The sequence below is a fragment of the Pistacia vera genome, unplaced genomic scaffold (genome assembly GCF_008641045.1).
Source record: "Pistacia vera cultivar Batoury unplaced genomic scaffold, PisVer_v2 Contig543, whole genome shotgun sequence".
NCBI lineage: Eukaryota > Viridiplantae > Streptophyta > Magnoliopsida > Sapindales > Anacardiaceae > Pistacia > Pistacia vera.
This window is the reverse complement of record NW_022196383.1, coordinates 305,493-324,465: the sequence shown is the minus strand read 5'-3', so window position 1 is coordinate 324,465 and position 18,973 is coordinate 305,493. Positions and strand designations below refer to the sequence as shown.

General features: G+C 35.1%; 2 protein-coding genes across 3 annotated transcripts; both read right to left on the bottom strand.

Annotated features, from left to right (window-relative positions):
- Positions 1–531: 531 nt before the first annotated feature.
- Positions 532–2,553, bottom strand: LOC116107614. Its single transcript, XM_031393905.1, has 5 exons — positions 2,484–2,553; positions 1,148–1,402; positions 969–1,071; positions 811–871; positions 532–585 (listed from the first exon to the last, which is right to left on the bottom strand). The coding sequence occupies exons 1-5, from the start codon at positions 2,551–2,553 to the stop codon at positions 532–534; spliced, it is 543 nt and encodes a 180-aa protein (XP_031249765.1).
- A 7,652-nt stretch (positions 2,554–10,205) lies between these two features.
- On the bottom strand, positions 10,206–17,284 carry LOC116107620. 2 transcript variants are annotated; one of them, XM_031393911.1, is made up of 10 exons: positions 17,084–17,284; positions 16,334–16,945; positions 15,673–15,954; positions 15,220–15,433; positions 14,916–15,025; positions 14,635–14,834; positions 13,946–14,049; positions 11,831–12,018; positions 11,553–11,752; positions 10,206–10,672 (listed from the first exon to the last, which is right to left on the bottom strand). In XM_031393911.1, exons 2-10 carry the CDS (start codon positions 16,614–16,616, stop codon positions 10,454–10,456), a joined length of 1,800 nt encoding a protein of 599 aa, XP_031249771.1. In that variant the 5' UTR covers positions 16,617–16,945; positions 17,084–17,284; the 3' UTR covers positions 10,206–10,453. The 2 variants fall into 2 exon arrangements, with proteins under 2 accessions (XP_031249771.1, XP_031249773.1); XM_031393913.1 differs by having other exon boundaries at positions 16,444–16,945.
- Positions 17,285–18,973: the final 1,689 nt, after the last annotated feature.

Here is an 18,973-nt window from a genome sequence, read left to right as displayed (position 1 = left end):
TCATTTTTTTTCTTTTCTGATGCCAAAAAAAAAAAAAAAATAACAGTTAAAATGAAATGTTACTGGTTTTATTTCCAGCTGAAACCTTTTGATGTCGCTTGGAACCAGATTTCTTATCTTTTTTGCCACGTCTCCTCCTCACCGGGTTGCTTCCAGTGACATTGCCAGCAACCGGCAAACGAATTGGTAACTGAGTATTGGCAGCAGGAGGGACCATTTGCCCATAAAAAGATCACACAATGAGCATACACCACAACCATCAAACCAAATAAGGATGCAAACAGATTACAACTTAACGTAACAACAAATCCCTCTACTTAACACAAAAAAAAAACAACAAATCCCTTTTTTTCATCCTTATTGAGAAAGACATAACCGCAAATATCTGGGTATGCCCAGAATATTATTTAAACTTCAAATGTTGTGGTTGTAGAGATATCAAGATTAAATGATCAGTGTTGTCCAAAGATGTTACATAAGTTTAGCAAATATAGAGAAAAACAAAAACAAAATCACTTAAGACAAAGTAAATCACTCTTTGGCCTCAATAAACCACTTGAGAGTCAAGTCCCCAGAGAATAAGCTCTTCAATATAGAAAAATACAATTAATAAAAGACAAATTGTAGACATAAAAATTTAACTACTTTTTATTCTTTAGTTTGCTGGTACTAACTAATTGAATTGGGGGTTGTACAAGAGATTAGGGATCAAGCCCCACTCACACCATGACTGAAAGGGGTTTAGATTAAATTCGCAAAATCTGAAAAAGAAGTAGAAAATGCAAAAAACTGAAAAGAAGCATATAGTACCTTATGATAATGCATAGAACCGATCTTCCAATCACCACAATATGCAACACGAAATACACACCTGTTTCACAAAATTGCACCTCTCACAATCTAGAAACATATTGACACTCCAATCAACTCTTGCCCTTATCTTGTCTCTAACTGTAAACAAGCTTAACTGATCCCTCGAAGTAAAATCATCTACTTCATTGAACCATAGGCAGGTGAATAGATTTGTAATGGGAATGTGCTCCCTTATTATGGTGCAGCCTTCAGGAACATCTACAGAAATATAATCACAAATCAGAAATCTCAACTGACATAAAAAGATAATATTTACACATAATCATGCACTAACCACTAGTTATAGGAAGCTTGGTCTCGGACATTCCTTTAAAATTCCATCTGGTAATCAATAGAGGCGTTGTCATATTTTCCTGCAGCTTTGTTAGCTTCAGCCTCCACAAACACGTCAAAGCGTCTGTAGTGTCTTGAGATTGCAAAAGTAGCATTTTGGCGCCACAAAAATCTGAAGAAAAGATAATAGTTTGAAGTAATGAAAAACTAAGGTGGTCAAAATAAGTTAACATCAGAGCTCTGTTGTGTCCCCACCCTATGGACCATAAGCTTAATTCAAGCATGAATATCAATGTTATTGATACTTTATAAACTACTTTCACATATTATACTGATATTCAGAGGTAAGGTGTGTCAACAACATGTGCATTGCTGTGAAACAGCCAAATGGTGACTAATTTTTTATATATGAAAGCTTGAAATTCTTTCTTCACACAAGCAAAAAAGAGAGGAAAATTATTCTTGATTATTCAGAAAGAAAATGAAAGATAAGGCTAAGTATATCATAAAAGTAACACTTAACAGCTTGGCCAAAAGTGACAGTCCAATTGGTAGTTAGTTCCTACAACTTTTACCAGAACTTAAGGATAAAAACTTTTGAATGCCACATAATGAGCCAAGAGGCTAGGAGATAATGTTTCATAACCTCAATGCAAACAGGTCAACTCAAGAATAGTAAACATAACAGCAGCAGATTGCATAACATTAACAATAAAACGAGATGCTTCATCTTCCCCAAGTAATAATGAGAAAATTTCTAAGCGTGTTTCTTCACTCCTGCTCTTTTTGCCCAACTATTTTGGCTTAAAATATTGCCATAAGCTCAAAACTCAGCAGCCAAACCATAATAGCATGACCATCAAGGCATATATTGGTGGACGGATAGAGCTTCGTGTCAGGACATTTGAAAAGCACTCTGTATAGTATAACAGAAAGTTCTTAATCTTGAAATTCGGTTTACCCTCCTCTTAGATCATCATTTCAGGCTCCAATAATGCCTAAATGAAGATGACACAAACAGAAAATAGTTGTACCTCTCAAGAATTGATAGGATCCTTAACAAGCTGGAGCTTTCCATCAATCCATATAGAATATCGAACATTGGGGAAATCCGGTGCAAAAGAAGCTTCGGAACCTGAAACTGTACACCCAGGTCAACGACATCCACAAACTTGAGAAACTAAGCACCACTTAACACAATAACAAAATCCACATCACCTAACAGCAATAGAGTCTGGTTCTAACGTGCATAAAAATGATTCTCCAGTACTAACACATTGTTTAGTCATAATACATAAATATATTTTTAACCAGATTATCCTTCAAACAAGGCATACTTGTACAAATAATTATATCGGGATGTATCTCCAAATGATCTAATACTTGACCCCAACCCATCAAAGCCATCTTTATCCCCAAGCATTTGCGCATTGAACTCACGGAAACTAATACAAGAACATCTCACAAAGTAAAGGTTGGTCCATTAGTCATCTGCCAAATGATATAATGTCTGTTATTGAACGTTTACTCAAATCTTTCATATTATCTATGCAGATATTTTTAATATCAAAACAGTTAAAATTACAAATAATCAGGATATCAGACATCTAATATGAGGGTAAAAGGAATAAAAGCAAAATTGCAAGCAATTTAACCACATTTCTAAGAGTCAAAATGGAATAATCAAAACTGACCTTTCCCTTCGTCTTGCATCACTATAAGGGATGTTGTGGACAACAACAATTCTCCACAACCCAACTCTCTTACTGGTCTAGAAGCTAGAATTCTTCATATAAGCCTCTGTTTCTCATCTAAACATATAGAAAGGGATTTTTTTCCTCACTGCTTCACTAATGTTCTGGGGCTGCTGCAATAAATCAAGTTCCCCGCCAAAGATATCATGACAGGAAAAGAAGAAGGTAGAATTGAAAACTTCTCTATATGATTTAATTTTGCTCAGCATTATCAAATATAGCCGAACCAACAATGACCTCATGACTGCTCTGCGAGGTCAGCTTCATCAAATTCAAATCCAGTTCGACTCCAGGTCTACTCTATGACAAATCTAATTGAAATGAAAATATATATGAACCACAAATGCCAAGAGAAAAAAAAAATTAGAATCAGTTAACTGAAGGAAAATGTTATATCAGTTAAAGGCATCATATCCAAAATAACAATAATAATTAATTATTAAATTATAATCTAAACAGTTACAAGGGTTCATATTACAACCAACAAAAGTTAAACCAACCCACAGTGCACTGCCGTGGACTCTTTTATGTCAAAAGAATCAACTCTCTGTTTAAAGAAGATATCCACCAAAGTCATGAACATCTATATTACCTACAGGATCTCCGGCCCCTGAGTTGCCATATGAACCAACCTTCCAGTATATCGAAATGGCAAGTATGAAATGATTCTTCCTCTAATAGTGGAAGATAGGTGATACATTAGATAGAATTTACCAGTACTTCTCAGTGGCATAAACAACAACTCCACAGTTCTTTCTCTCAAAAAATCCTTTCATAATAATAATGTATTAACTGAAAAGAAAAGTTGTCATCCACCACTATTTAAAAACCACCATTTTCAACACTCTCAGCAAACCGTGTCAGTATTTGACCGCAATCTGTTTCTCCCATTTAACTTAATTTACAATCTTTCCTTTCTTTTCAATTTTATTTGCTTGTTATTATTCTTCCCAGGAGTAAAACTATGTCCAGCATTCCAATTTGATAATTATAGAATCTTCTACTCTTACTAAATCGGATAACCATGACAAGACTAATGATAAGTAAGTAAACCCAAAACCAGTGTTAAATAAGAAACATAAGTACAACTTTGTAAAGACACTTTTTCACAGAGATGGTGCTAAAAACATGCAAGTCAAATTTATAACTTCAGAAAATGTACTACTTAAATACTCTGTTGAAAAACAAATTAAAAAAGTTAAAAACAGATCATACGCCATTTCAATGCTTACAGCAACATCCATCAAGAGAAGAAGAAAAAAGGGGAAATGTTTATTATTTTCGGATTGACATGGACAAACAGCATAGAGATTTGTATAACATGATTTAATCATTTATTCCCGTGTGTTCATCAGCTTTATTCTTCCAGTTTGTCCAATTAAACAATGAGAACTGATACAAGAAGCTCTAAGCTGTATTCAGAGCTGAATAAGTTCAGGCCAAAGGCCACCACATTAACAACACAATAAAAGAAAAACATGTGTACGAAAAAATCACATATAAAAAGCTACAGTTAGTTTGCCTCAGGTTTTTGCTCAAACCCAATGCCTAGTTCTGGAAGATCAACTTTCCCTTGATATATATCAAATAGTTGGAACTGTTCCTGATACTTGGACAAAAATTTGTCTATGAAGTGCTTTTCAGTGGCTTCACACAGAAGACATACTAAATTATTCTTAATCAAGTCGTTAAACAACAAAACCCTAAAACTCTGCATCTGGGGATGATTGTCTTCTCCAAACTACAACATAAAGCCCTAGGTGTCTAGCAACCGCTGAAGGTTGCCAACCCATCTTGTTCACAAAAAGTCCATTTTGGTATTTATGTCTCCACAGACCGATGTCATACATCTGGATGGCTTCTAAAAGCTAACCAGAATTCATTTTCAGACCACCCCAACTCCTATAAACCTTCCGTTTTTGTTCCCAGGAATTTTCGGTCATGCCCGCAACGTTATGAGTGCGTCCATAAATGCAATGGTTGAGGATTGAATCCCATCTCGTGACCTTCTTGACATGTTCATCAAACTTCTCAAAACTTACACACATACACAAGGACTTAAGGTGACCAAAGTTGAAATCCTGATTGTGTCACTCCAATTCCTTTCAAGGTAGAGATTTTGGGAACAACAGTCTTCTGCACATCATGCAAACGAACGTCCGCTTCCAGACATTGACAATTTTTTCATTGTTGAAACCAAACTCTTGAGAAATTATAGTTAGGGATAATTGTTTTCACTAAGCTCTGCTGCAAATAACAGGGTTGAGGATAGTAAATTCGCAAGGTCAGGACCAGAAATCCCACGAATGGAAAAACTCAACCTTGGGTAAAAGAGTTTCCTCAACACCTGCTACAAGCAATGTCGGTAATTTTTTAACTAGTTTGGATATGTGAGCTTTGGAAAACCATTTTTTCTGAAAAGGCCAAGTACAGAATCTGGATTTTCTGGGGTCTCAAAAGCTACTTTCTTTGATAAAGATGCAGCAATTTCTGGGGACAACCCACATGAGTTTATGAAATAAGACACTGTGAATGAATTTTGTTCTGGTTGTTTTTCTCTATCATGTGCCACAACTTCAACCGATGAGAAAGATTTAGAAAAAAGTGATGAATTCTGCGAAAGAAAACTCAAATGGATCGTCGAGTATGCCGCATTTCTCCAATTTGGGACTAGTTGAAATTGCAGCCTTTTGTAGCACAAACGACACATGTCAAAATCAAATACAAATGAAGAAGAAAAAGGAAGAAAAGCCAGAAAGTACTCACGAATTATTTCAAATTTTCAGCTTGAACTGGGGATTTGATTGCAACAGAGATTCTGATAAACTGCTTTTTAGGCTTTTCGCTTTTCAAATTGAGTGAATGACAATTCCCCACCCAAGGTTTTCCGTAAATTTTTATGCCCATGAACTTTGAAAAAACCAATTTCCCACCCATTGTCAATCTCCGTTAATAGATTTACGATTTACCCGACAGGGTAAAGCTACAAAAAGACAATAATACCCTTTTGTATTTGATTTTATAATTTTTAATGAGGTTGAATAACATTTTCCTAACCAAAATTTATTAAATGTATTTTTCACCCCTTGTTTGGTCTATATTAATTCTACGGTTAATAAATTTAAAAATAAAAGCAGTTATTAAAATAATAAAATTATAAAAATTTGAAAAAGAACAAAAACAACCCAATGATTTCGGCAGACTTTTTTTTAGTATTTTTTCAATTTTTCTTACCTTTTTTATTTTCAGATTTTTCCTTATTTTACATAATTTCATAAAATATATACAATTTTAATGAAATGTTGTTTTGTAATTATAGAAATTGAAGGTAGGGATTTAATGGCTAATTTCCAAGTTGGTAAAGGAAATTGTATGTGTTTGCAATTTAGGGGTGTAAGAATATCATTCCCATAATACATATGTTGTGCAAACCGAAAAAAATCCTTTTGTTGATAAAATTAACGTCTGAGTTTAAGCGATGGGAGGGAAAATGTTTTTTTTCAAAGTTTAGGGGTAAAATAAGGCAAACTTTGGATAGGAAAATGATTCACTCCGTTATTTTTCTAACAGTTCGTAATCAAAGGAACGTGATAACGACTAGGCAAAAAATAAAAGATAAATCAGTTATTTTACATAAATTTTATGTAACTTTTGTTTGATTGTATAACTCAGTTATAAGCGAAACATTATTATTGTAACGATGATAATGTTTTGGATAATTTTGTTATTTTAGAATTGGAATCATGTTGGAAGAGTAAACATGTTCTCCAAGGTTTCACCCCTGCATGTTTTTATAAATTCCATATTTTTATCCTTAAATTAACGAAAATTGTTTAATATAATGGTTAAGGGATAAAATAGTCATTTTATATTGCATTAAATATAAAATGAAAATGAAAATAACAACTAGGCAAAAAATAAAGGATAAACCAGTTATTTTACATAAATTTTATATAATTTTTGTTTGATTGTATAACTCAGTTATAAGCGAAACATTATTATTGCAACGATGATAATGTTTTGAATAATTTTGTTATTTTGGAATTGGAATCATGTTGGAAGAGTACACATGTTCTCCAAGGTTTCACCCCTGCTTGTTTTCATAAATTCCATATTTTTATCCTTAAATTAACGGAAATTGTTTAATATAATGGTTAAAAGATAAAATAGCCATTTTACATTACATTAAATATAAAATGAAAATAACAACTAGGCAAAAAATAAAGGATAAATTAGTTATTTTACATAAATTTTATGTAATTTTTGTTTGATTGTATAACTCAGTTATAAGCGAAACATTATTATTGTAACGATGATAATGTTTTGGATAATTTTGTTATTTTGGAATTGGAACCATGTTGGAAGAGTAAACATGTTCTCCAAGGTTTCACCCTTACCTATTTTCATAAATTCCATATTTTTATCTTTAAATTAACTGAAATTGTTTAATATAATTATTAAAAGATAAAATAATCATTTTATATTGCATTAAATATAAAATGAAAATGAAAATTTCTAAAAAATTATTTTCCACCCCTGGATTTTGGCCGAATCTATCATCCTCCACAACTCACCTCCACCTTCGCAACCGCCGATTTGGCTTGATTCTAGCGTCGTTCATCACCCNAAGTACAGAATCTGGATTTTCTGGGGTCTCAAAAGCTACTTTCTTTGATAAAGAAGCAGCAATTTCTGGGGACAACCCACATGAGTTTATGAAATAAGACACTGTGAATGAATTTTGTTCTGGTTGTTTTTCTCTATCATGTGCCACAACTTCAACCGATGAGAAAGATTTAGAAAAAAGTGATGTATTCTGCGAAAGAAAACTCAAATGGATCGTCGAGTATGCCGCATTTCTCCAATTTGGGACTAGTTGAAATTGCAGTCTTTTGTAGCACAAACGAAACATGTCAAAATCAAATACAAATGAAGAAGAAAAGGGAAGAAAAGCCAGAAAGTACTCACGAATTATTTCAAATTTTCAGCTTGAACTGGGTATTCGATTGCAACAGGGATTCTGATAAACTGCTTTTTAGGGTTTTCACTTTTCAAATTCAGTGAATGACAATTCCCCACCCAAGGTTTTCCCTAAATTTTATGCCCATGAACTTTAAAAAAAAACAATTTCCCACCCATTGTCAATCTCCGTTAATAGATTTACGATTTACCCGACAGGGTAAAGCTACAAAAAGACAATAATACCCTTTTGTATTTAATTTTATAATTTTTAATGAGGTTGAATGACATTTTCCTAACCAAAATTTATTAAATGTATTTTTCACCCCTTGTTTGGTTTATATTAAATCTACGGTTAATAAATTTAAAAATAAAATCAGTTATTAAAATAAGAAAATTATAAAAATTTGAAAAAGAACAAAAACAATTTTCACCCGATGATTCCGGCCAACTTTTTTTTAGTATTTTTTTCAATTTTTCTTACCTGTTTTTTATTTTCGGATTTTTCTTTTTTTATATATATGATTTCATAAAATATATACAATTTTAATGAAATGTTGTTTTGTAATTATAGAAATTGAAGGTAGGGGTTTAATGGCTAATTTCCAAGTTGGTGAAGGACAATGTAATCTGTTGTAATTTAGGGGTGTGAGAATATCATTCCCATAATACATAATGTTGTGCAAACCCAAAAAAAATCCTTTTGTTGATAAAATTAACGTCTGAATTTAAGCGATGGGAGGGAAAATGTTTTTTTCAAAGTTTATGGGTAGAACAAAATAAGGCAAACTTTGGATAAGAAAATGATTCACTCCATTATTTTTCTAATAGTTCTTAATAAAAGTAATGTGATACGACCAGACAAAAAATAGAGAATAGAGTAGTTATTTTACATAAATTTTATGTAATATTTATCTTATTATATAACTCAGTTATAAGCGAAACATTATTGTTGTAACGATAATAATGTTTTGGATAATTTTGTTATTTTGGAATTGAAATCATGTTGGAAGAGTAAACAACATGTTCCCCAAGGTTTAGCGAAATCCAAGGTTCCCACCCCTGGCGTTGGTTTCATAAATTCCATATTTTTATCCTTAAATTAACGAAAATTATTTAATATAATGGTCAAAGGATAAAATAACCATTTTACATTGCATTAAATATAAAATGAAAATGAAAATTTCTAAATAATCATGTTTCCACCCCTGGTTTTTGGCTGAATTTATCACCCTCCACAACTCACCTCCACCTTCGCAACCGCCGATTTGGCTTGATTCTAGCGTCGTTCATCACCCCAGACTCCACCTATAGCTTCCCCACCCTTCACTCACAAAAGCCCCTTTCATCCTCTCCCTTCACCACCCCCCCTCATCACTCGCCAATCGTCGACAACGGCAGCCGCATCGTGTGACTTTTTTTGCCTGTTTCTAATCGTTTTGAGCGACGAAAAACCCAACAATCACCACTGTTTGACTCCTTGGCCTCCCTTCTACAAAACCCCTAACCTTCTTGGCCACGACAGCTCACCGTTTGTCGTCCACCACTCTGCTTAGGGTTTGTTAGTGTTTGTTGGAATTGGATATTGATTGAGGAGTTTTTGATGCAATTGAAGTATTGGGTCTGTTTGGTTGTTTAATTAGAGAGTTTGTGTGATTGTTTTTGGTCAGAGAATCCACCCATTCACCACCATTTGCTCATCTTTTGTCGATGCACATCAGGTGCTCGACGATTGCCCCAACAACCTACCCATCTCCTTGTGATTGTTGGGCGGTGATTTTCGACTTCGCAAAGCTTCATCTTTGCAGCCATTTTCCGATCACCCCACTCATCAGAAATTTACCCAACCACCTCCATTCGACCCCCTATTCTCCCCTCTTCAAAACCCACCCCCACATCAGCTTCCGTCACTCACCATTGTCATTCATCGACCTTTCTTTTGCACCTAGTGGGGTCGGTGGGTGGGCCAAAATCTAGAAAGGGTTTCGTAAATAGCCAAAATCGGGGGGTTACAAATAATTTTCTAATTTATTTTTCAACGGTAGTTTAGTAAAAGCACTATCCATACTATGCCAAAACCCAAAAAATCACAAACGGTGTTAATTTAAAGGTGGGAATCTGAAACTTATGAAACCAAGGGTAATAACTTTGAATTTCGCTAAACCTTGCCAAGGAACATTTCCTTTGCTCCGTGTGGGGAAGACTTCTGTCACCATTGTTATGTCAAAGTCAATAAAGAAGGATTGTGTTATTTAAAAAGAAGAAAAAAAATTGTTGACTTGAGTAAAATTTCAATGTTCATCAATTCCCTAACATTATAAATGTGTTTAATTTAATAAACTGAAAAAATAATTGAAATAATAAACACCTCAAAAATGTAGCTTGGCAGCAGCTTGTGTGACATGAAGTTTTAAGTATTTACAACAGTTAAAAGAAGAAGGGATATGGACATTCTTTAAACAAAAATTTGATCATCCTAAACTTCCCTAATTAATTCTCCTACTCCTTCATGTATAATTAGAAACCGGTTTAAAATCAAAGTTACATCATTTCTTCTTCTTCATTTTTTCTTTTCTGGAGGCAAAAAAATACACTTAAAATGAAATGTTACTGATTTTATTTCCAGCTTCTTTGTTTTTATTTCCAGCTGAAACCTTATGATGTCGCTTGGAACCATATTTCTTATCTTTTTTGCCACGTCTCCTTCTCACCAGGTTGCTTCCAGTGACATTGCCACCAACCGGCAAATGAATTGGTAACTGAGTATTGGCAGCAGGAGGGGCCATTTGCTCCAACACATCTCTGTGGTATGCCTGTCCATAAAAAGATCACACAATGAGCATACACCACAACCATCAAACCAAATAAGGATGTAAAAGAAGCGTTTTTGTTATCATTTGGCACATTCCATAGGTTCAAACCTACTTCAGATGAAAACAGATTACGACTTAACGTAACAACAAATCCCTTCTTTTCATCCTTATCGAGAAAGACATAACCGCCAATATCTGGGTATGCCCAGAATGATTCTTTAAACTTCAAATGTTGTGGTTGTATGGATATCAATATTAAATGACCAGTGTTGTCCAAAGATGTTACATAAGTTTAGCATATAGAGAAAAAGGAAAACAAAATCACTTAAGACGGGATTAAACTGCACAGCAAATTATCAAAGCAAAGTAAGCTTTTCACAGGAAACGAATAAATCACTCTTTGGCCTCAATAGACCACTCGAAATTCAAGTCCCCAGAGAATAAAATATTAGGATGCAAGAGACATGCTAGTTCATCCATCAACAATTAGAAGTTGCCGACACTGCAACCAATTAAAAAGGTGTTTTATTCATTCTAAGCCACTTGAGAAGAGGTGGTATTGACAGAAAACCTGAACAAGCTCTTCAATATAGAAAAATACAATTAATAGAAGACAAATTGTAGACATAAATGTTTAACTACTTTTTATTCTTTAGTTTGCTGGTACTAACTAATTGAATTGGTTGGATTTATTGGGGTTGTACGAGAGATTAGGGATCAAGCTCTACTCACACCAAGACTGAAAGGGGGTTGAAATTAAATTCACACAATCAGAAAAAGAAGTAGAAATAGCAACAAACTGAAAAGAAGTCTATAGTAATTATGGTCATGCATAGAACTGATCTTCCAACTACCACAGTATGCAACACGAAATACATACCTGTTTCACAAAATTGCGCCTTTCACAATCCAGAAACATATTGACACTCCAATCAACTCTTGCCCTTATCTTGTCTCTAACTATGGAAAAGCTTAACTGATCCCTCGAAGTAAAACGATCTACTTCGTTGAACCATAGGCAGGTGAACAGATTTGTGATGGGAATGTGCTCCCTTATTATGGTGCAGCCTTCAGGAACATCTACAGAAATATAATCAGAAATCAGAAATTGCAACTCTGACATGAAAAGATAATATTTACACATAATCATGCACTAACCACTAGTTATAGGAAGCTTGGCCTCGGAGTATGGTGTTAAACCCTCATTCCTGTAAAATTCCATCTGGTAATCAATAGTTGCATTATCATATTTTCCTGCAGCTTTGTTAGCTTCAGCCTCCACAAACACATCAAAGCGTCTGTAGTGTCTTGAGATTGCAAAAGTAGCATTTTGGCGCCACAAAAATCTGAAGAAAAGATAATAGTTTGAAGTAATGACAAACTAAGGTGGTCAAAATAAGTTAACATCAGTGCTCTATCGTGTCCCCACCTTTGTGGACCATAAGCATAATTCAAGCATGAATATCAATGTTATTGATACTTTATAAACTACTTTAACATATTATACTGATATCCAGAGGTCAGGTGTGTCAGGTGTGTCAACAACATGTGCATTGCTGTGAAACTGCCAAATGCTGACTAATTTTTTATATATGAAAGCTTGAAATTCTTTCTTCACACAAGCAAAAAGAGCAGAAATTTATTCTTGATTATTCAGAAAGAAAATGAAAGATAAGGCTAAATATATCATAACAGTAACTCTTAACAGCTTGGCCAAGAGTGACAGTCCAATTGGTATTTAGTTCCTACAATTTTTACCAGAACTTCAGGATAAAAACTTTTAAATGTCACATAAAGAGCCCAAAGGCTAGGAGATAATTGTTTCATAACCTCAATGCAAATAGATCAAATCAAGATTAGCGCACACAAAAGCTGCAGATTGCATAACATCAACAATATGTTGGGAATGGGCCTTTGGTCAAGGGCCTAGGTGGCTGGATAGAACTCATTTTGGAAAACCAACTTGCCAAGGGAGGGTGCCCCACTCCTTATAAACCAATTAACCCTCCCATTCCTTTCCAGTGCAGGATCCTAACATTCCCCCGCGCTTCGAGACTCAATGTCCACGTTGGCCCACTCTAGACAACTTTACTCTAGGTGGCCTAGTCTGGGCAGTTTAGTGATACTGCCTTTCAATAGAAGACTAGAAGCCCTCTTCCATGTCGCCTCTTCCGGAAGGTGCCCAAGACGGGGGTGAGCTCTAATACCAATTGTTGGGAATGGGCCTTAGGTCAAGAGCCTAGGTGGTTGGGTAGAACTCACCTTGGAAAACCAGCTTGCCAAGAGAGGGTGTCTCACTCCTTACAAACCACTTAACCCTCACATTCCTTTCCAATATGGGATCCTAACACAACAAAATGAGACGATTCATCTTCCCCAAGTAACAATGAGAAAGTCTCTATGAGTGTTTCCTCATTCCTATTCTTTTTGCCCAATTGTTTTGGCTTAAAATATTGCCATTAGCTCAAAACTCAGCAGCCAAACCATAATAGCATGACCATCAAGGCATATGTTGGTGGACGGATAGAGCTTTGTGTCATGACAATTTAGAAAAGCACTCTGTATAGTATAACAAAAAGTTCTATAATCTTGAAATTCGTTTACCCTCTTCTTAGATACACCACTTCAAGCTCCAATAATAACTAAAAGAAGGATGACAGAAAACAGAAAATAATTGTACCTCTCAAGAATTTGATATGGATCCTTAACAAGCTGGAGCTTTCCATCAATCCATATAGAATATCGAACATTGGGGAAAATCCTGTGCAAAAGAAGCTTCGGAACCTGAAACATGTACATCCCAGGTCAACGACATCCAGCAAACTTGAGAAACTAAAGCACCACTTAACACAATAAACAAAATCCACATCACCTAACAGCATGTAAGAGTCTGGTTCTAACGTGCATAAAAATGATTTCTCTAGTACTAACACATTGTTTAGTCATAATACATAACATATATTTTTAACCAGATTATCCTTCAAACAAGGCANTATGAGTGTTTCCTCATTCCTATTCTTTTTGCCCAATTGTTTTGGCTTAAAATATTGCCATTAGCTCAAAACTCAGCAGCCAAACCATAATAGCATGACCATCAGGCATATATTGGTGGACGGATAGAGCTTTGTGTCATGACAATTTAGAAAAGCACTCTATATAGTATAACAAAAAGTTCTATAATCTTGAAATTCGTTTACCCTCTTCTTAGATACACCACTTCAAGCTCCAATAATAACTAAAAGAAGGATGACAGAAAACAGAAAATAATTGTACCTCTCAAGAATTTGATATGGATCCTTAACAAGCTGGAGCTTTCCATCAATCCATATAGAATATCGAACATTGGGGAAAATCCTGTGCAAAAGAAGCTTCGGAACCTGAAACATGTACATCCCTGGTCAACAACATCCAGCAAACTTGAGAAACTAAAGCACCACTTAACACAATAAACAAAATCCACATCACCTAACAGCACATAAGAGTCTGGTTCTGACGTGCATAAAAATGATTTCTCCAGTACTAACACATTTTTTAGTCATAATACATAAAATATATTTTTAACCAGATTATCCTTCAAACAAGGCATACTTGTACAAATAATTATAATCGGGATGTATCTCCAAATGATCTAATACTTGACCCAACCCATCAAAGCCATCTTTATCCCCAAGCATTTGCGCATTGAACTCACTGGAAACTAATACAAGAACATCTCACAGATAAGTAAGGGTTGGTCCACTTAGTCATTTGCCAAAATGATATAATGTCATGTTATTGAACAGTTTACTCAAATCTTGTCATATTGTCTCATGCAGATATTTTTAATATCAAAACAGTTAAAATTACAAAATAATATTCAGGATATCAGACATGCTAATATGAGGGTAAAAGGAATAAAAGCAAAATTGCAAGCAATTTAACCACATTTCTTAAGATTCAAAATGGAATAAATCAGAGCAGACCTTTCCGTTTCGTCTTGCATCACTATAAGGGATGCTGTGGACAACAACAATTCTCCACAACCCAACTCTCTTACTGCTGTCTAGAATGCTAGAATTCTTCATATAAGCTTCTGTCTCTTCATCAATAAACATATAGAAAGGGATATTTTTCCTCGCTACTTCACTAATGTTCTGGGGCTGCTGCAGTAAATCATAGTTCCCTGCCAAAGATATCATGATCAGGAAAAGAAGAAGGTAGAAATGAACACTTCTCTATATAAGTTAATTTTGCTCAGCAGTACCAAATATAGCCGAAGCAACAATGACCTCATGGAACTGCTCCAAATCTGCAAGGTCAGCTTCATCAAAATCAAATCCAGTTCGGACTCCAGGTCTACTTCCTTTGACAAATCTAATTGAAATGAAAATATATATGAACCACAAAAATGGCACAAGAAGAAAAATTAGAATCAGTTAACTGAAGGAAAATATTATATTAGTTAAAGGCATCATTCCCAAAATAACAATAATAATTAATTATATAAATTATAATCTAAAACAGTTACAAGAGTATCAAATTAAAAAACCAACAAAAGTTAAACCTACCCACAGTGCAGTGTCATGGACTCTTTTATGTCAAAAGAATCAATTCTCTGTTTTAAAGAAGGATATCCACCAAAGTCAGAACCTCCATGTGGTTCAGTTTTAACTGGATTTTCATCCTGAACATATGTCAATTTCTGGAGCACAGGGGATGATGATTGGGAACTTGGCATACTAGCTATTGCCTGCTCCACAGGGAGGTAACATACAGGACATGCTGCATAAATGGACAAACATGAACAAGATCAAATCATCATCACGGGATATATATCAGACATGCAGATTTGCTATTTCAATTGAAATTATAGCTCTGACTAGGTCCTTGTAAAGTGTCCAAAAACATGCTAAGGTATTAAAGAGTCATCTTTTAATTTCATCGGAATTAAAGGCATGATACAATTCCTTGAATTTTAAAGATGTTATCAAAAACAAGAAGAATGACAACTTAAAACTTACGCCGCGGTCCAGGTCTCCGGAAACCAGGTGGAGGGGGAGGAGGAAATGCTAAATTCTTGCATGGATGATTTGATAGAGGAATAACTGCCTTGATCGAGGAAGGAGGAGGAGGAGGATTCTGGACTCTACTTTCATCACTTCCTCTCACATCATTCTTTGTATAAGTATTTTTATCCTTCGAGTTTTTTTCTACAACATCTACATTACCTGCAGGATCTCCTGCCCCTGAGTTGCCATATGGAACCAACCTTCCAGTACGTTCATCAAAATTCGAACTACTTTCTGGTGCATCAATTGCACAATAAGCAAAACCACAATTTTGAAATTATTACCTCAAAACAATAAAAACAGCAAGCTGATTATGTAATGGCTTGTGAAAAGCATCAATCATCACATTTCTGCATGCTTGGTATTCAGAAAAAAAACTTAAAAAACACTTGTTATTTGATTACATTCTCATTATTAATGCTCTGCAGTCTTAAATAAAACATGATGTCATCTTTAAATCAGGCCACCTCTATAATAAGCAAATGCCGAGTAAATTTATTACAGTCCTTATTGCTAAATTATCAAACCTAACGCTATCTTTCACTCAAGCAGACAGAACATTCTTCAATTTCATAGTAAATGAAAATGTAGCAATATAACAAGAAATACAAACCTTTATTAACTATGAAGGAACCCAATGTAAAGACCAAGAGAGCAAGGACTACAAGCAGCAGCATTGCAACTTTTCTACGGCCTAATAATGAGAAAACAAATGGGAAAAACCTGTCTTTCTCCCTCTCTCTGGAACCTGAAAGTAACATCTTTGAAGGAGGCTTTCTTCCAGATATTGCTGATATCGATTTCGTTTGATGAGATGAAACTGAACCAACACCGTTGCTGAGTAACTGCAATGACCCATTACTCCCCGTGCGTATCCCCAATGACCCTCCAGTCATTGTATCTCAATTAGTTCACCTCTCATCTCCTTCTCTTTAAATTCCTCAGTCACAACTTCCCTCAAACAAAAATTTTGCTGATCAAATTCCTACGCTTTACCCAATTCCCAATTCCTGAAACTTCTCTAAATTCCCCAAATTGACTCCACTGATCAAAAACCCAACAAAAATAGCAATGACCCAATTCTTGAAATTAAAAACCCAATCACTGAAACTTCACTAGATTCCAAAAGTACGATCTAAATTGCACTCTGGGTTTGCCGCTAAATCAATCTCACTAAACTTGATTTCAAAAACCAATGTGATCCCATATCTGACGACGCATTGTTCTGGCAACAAAAAATAAATTAATTAATTAAAAAATAAATTAATTAATCACCTGCGTTAATTCCCAATAAATTACAATTAACTTCTAATCCAAACTCCAAAACAGAATTAAAAAAATAAAATAAAATAAAAATACACACCTTTAAAGAATTTCATGAAGTGGGTTGTGTTTCCCGATGTCAAAACTGGAAGTTTAATTGGTGGAAATACATTTTTTTTTTTAAAAAAAAAGTGTTTATAGGAATTTGAGAATTGATGAATTTCTTGTTGTTCAGGTTCAGGGGAACGTGACAACTGACAAGTAGTTTAAGCATTAATATGTGTTTGTTTCATTAATTTCGACAAAACAAAAACAAAAGCCTTGAGACTGTGTCCACTGTAACTGTTCCTATTTTATCATCTTGAGACAACCTTATTTAAATTCAAAAAATATCCGTAAATTATGATCCAACCATTTAAAAGATTACTATATGTATAATTAAACAACATTATTTTTGCAACTAAAAAATTATCTTGGTTTTGTTTAACTATAAATCTCTCTGAATTTATTGGTATCCTTATCCAAATCAAGGGCTATCATTTTCCCTACATTTATTTAATGAATTTGAAAGCAAGTGATTGAAGTTGGGTTTTTAGAGTATGGTTTAGTGGAGTTATTTTATTATGATTTTGAAGGAGAATTTGTGTTAATTTGGTGGGTTGTCACTTTGTTATCATGGTGAATAATTAAAAAAATATCTATCAGTTTGGTAATAAAACGACATTTATCCACCTATGGTTTGGCGAAATCCTAGGTTCTTACCCCTAATTTCATAAATTACAAATTCTCACTTTTAAATTAATAGAAAATCATTTAATGTAATGGTCATAGGATAAAGTGGTCATTTTCACTGCATTAAATCTAAAATGAAAATAAAAATTTAAAAATAACCCTCCATATCTCAAATTTCTCTCAATCCGCCCTTGAAACCAAGGTCGGGTGGCGGACGCATGCATGGGGCACTGTAACATCGTTGTACAGTATTTGGCACATTTTAGCCAGGAGCGGTGCACGTTAGCAAACTTCATCGTGGGCGTTTTTAGCCTTTTTCCAACTACCTTTCCACCTAAAACAATCCTCTTTCTCTTCCTTGCTTCCTCCTCACCTTTCCCCACCCTCCTCCCACAATAGAGCACCCTCTATTTGTTAGAAAACAACGATTGTTCGACTTCGCAAACCTCCATCTTTGCAGCCATTTTGCGATCGCCTCATTCATTGGAAATTTACCTACCACCTCCATTCGACCCTTCTTTCTCTCCTCTTTAAAACCCACCCCCACATCAGCTTCCCTCACTCATCATTTGTCGTCTACCGGCCTTTCTTTTGCGACCAATGCAGGCGATGGGTGGGCGAGGCTTGCACGCGCTTGCATAGGGCAGTTGCGCATGCAATGGGTGGGTGGGTAGGGCTTTTCATCTAGCCCTTGGGGTGTGTCTGGGTGAGAAAGTTGCAGGAATCGGTTGGGTATGGCAAAAATTCCAAAAATTTACACCAACAAATCACAATCAATCCAAATTCCTCAAAAACTATACACAATCAATTATCAATATTCTCACAAATCTCCAACATCTACCAATCAAAGCAACTCCACAATCAAACAAACCAAACTTCTTCAAACTTGCGGTGGGGACAGCGGCAAAGGTGGGGGTTGAAATGGTGAAGGATGTCGGGTGGTGGTTGAGGGGGAGTTAGGCTTGCGTGTGGGTGATGGTGAAGAATGTTGAGGGATGGTGGTTGAATTCGCAAGGAGGAGGGTGAGGTTTTGGTGGTGGATGGACAAGGGTGCCATGGGTGGTGTTTGAGAAGGTCATTGGCTTCGAAAAACGGCCAAATCGGCCTAAAAAGGAAGTCGTGTGGGATGGAAAGGGTTTTAGAAATGGCCAAAATTATGTGGGGTTAAAGGGTAATTTTTTAATTTATTTTTATGAAACCTGGGGTGGAAACCTTGGATTTGGCTAAACCTTGGGTGGAAATATGCCTGTTTGATCTT

Excerpts from the sequence above, each read along its gene's own strand:
- LOC116107620 (XM_031393911.1), bottom strand. The coding sequence starts at position 16,616 with ATGACTGGAGGGTCATTGGGGATACGCACGGGGAGTAATGGGTCATTG. Across the intron at positions 14,835-14,915 it reads TGTTGCTTCGGCTATATTTG|GGAACTATGATTTACTGCAG; the intron begins GTACTGCTGAGC and ends TATCTTTGGCAG. Across the intron at positions 10,673-11,552 it reads GGCGCAATTTTGTGAAACAG|GCATACCACAGAGATGTGTT; the intron begins GTATGTATTTCG and ends TTTTATGGACAG.
- LOC116107614 (XM_031393905.1), bottom strand. The coding sequence starts at position 2,553 with ATGGCTTTGATGGGTTGGGGTCAAGTATTAGATCATTTGGAGATACAT. Across the intron at positions 1,072-1,147 it reads CAAGCTTCCTATAACTAGTG|ATGTTCCTGAAGGCTGCACC; the intron begins GTTAGTGCATGA and ends ATATTTCTGTAG. Across the intron at positions 586-810 it reads GTTCTATGCATTATCATAAG|AGCTTATTCTCTGGGGACTT; the intron begins GTACTATATGCT and ends TCTATATTGAAG.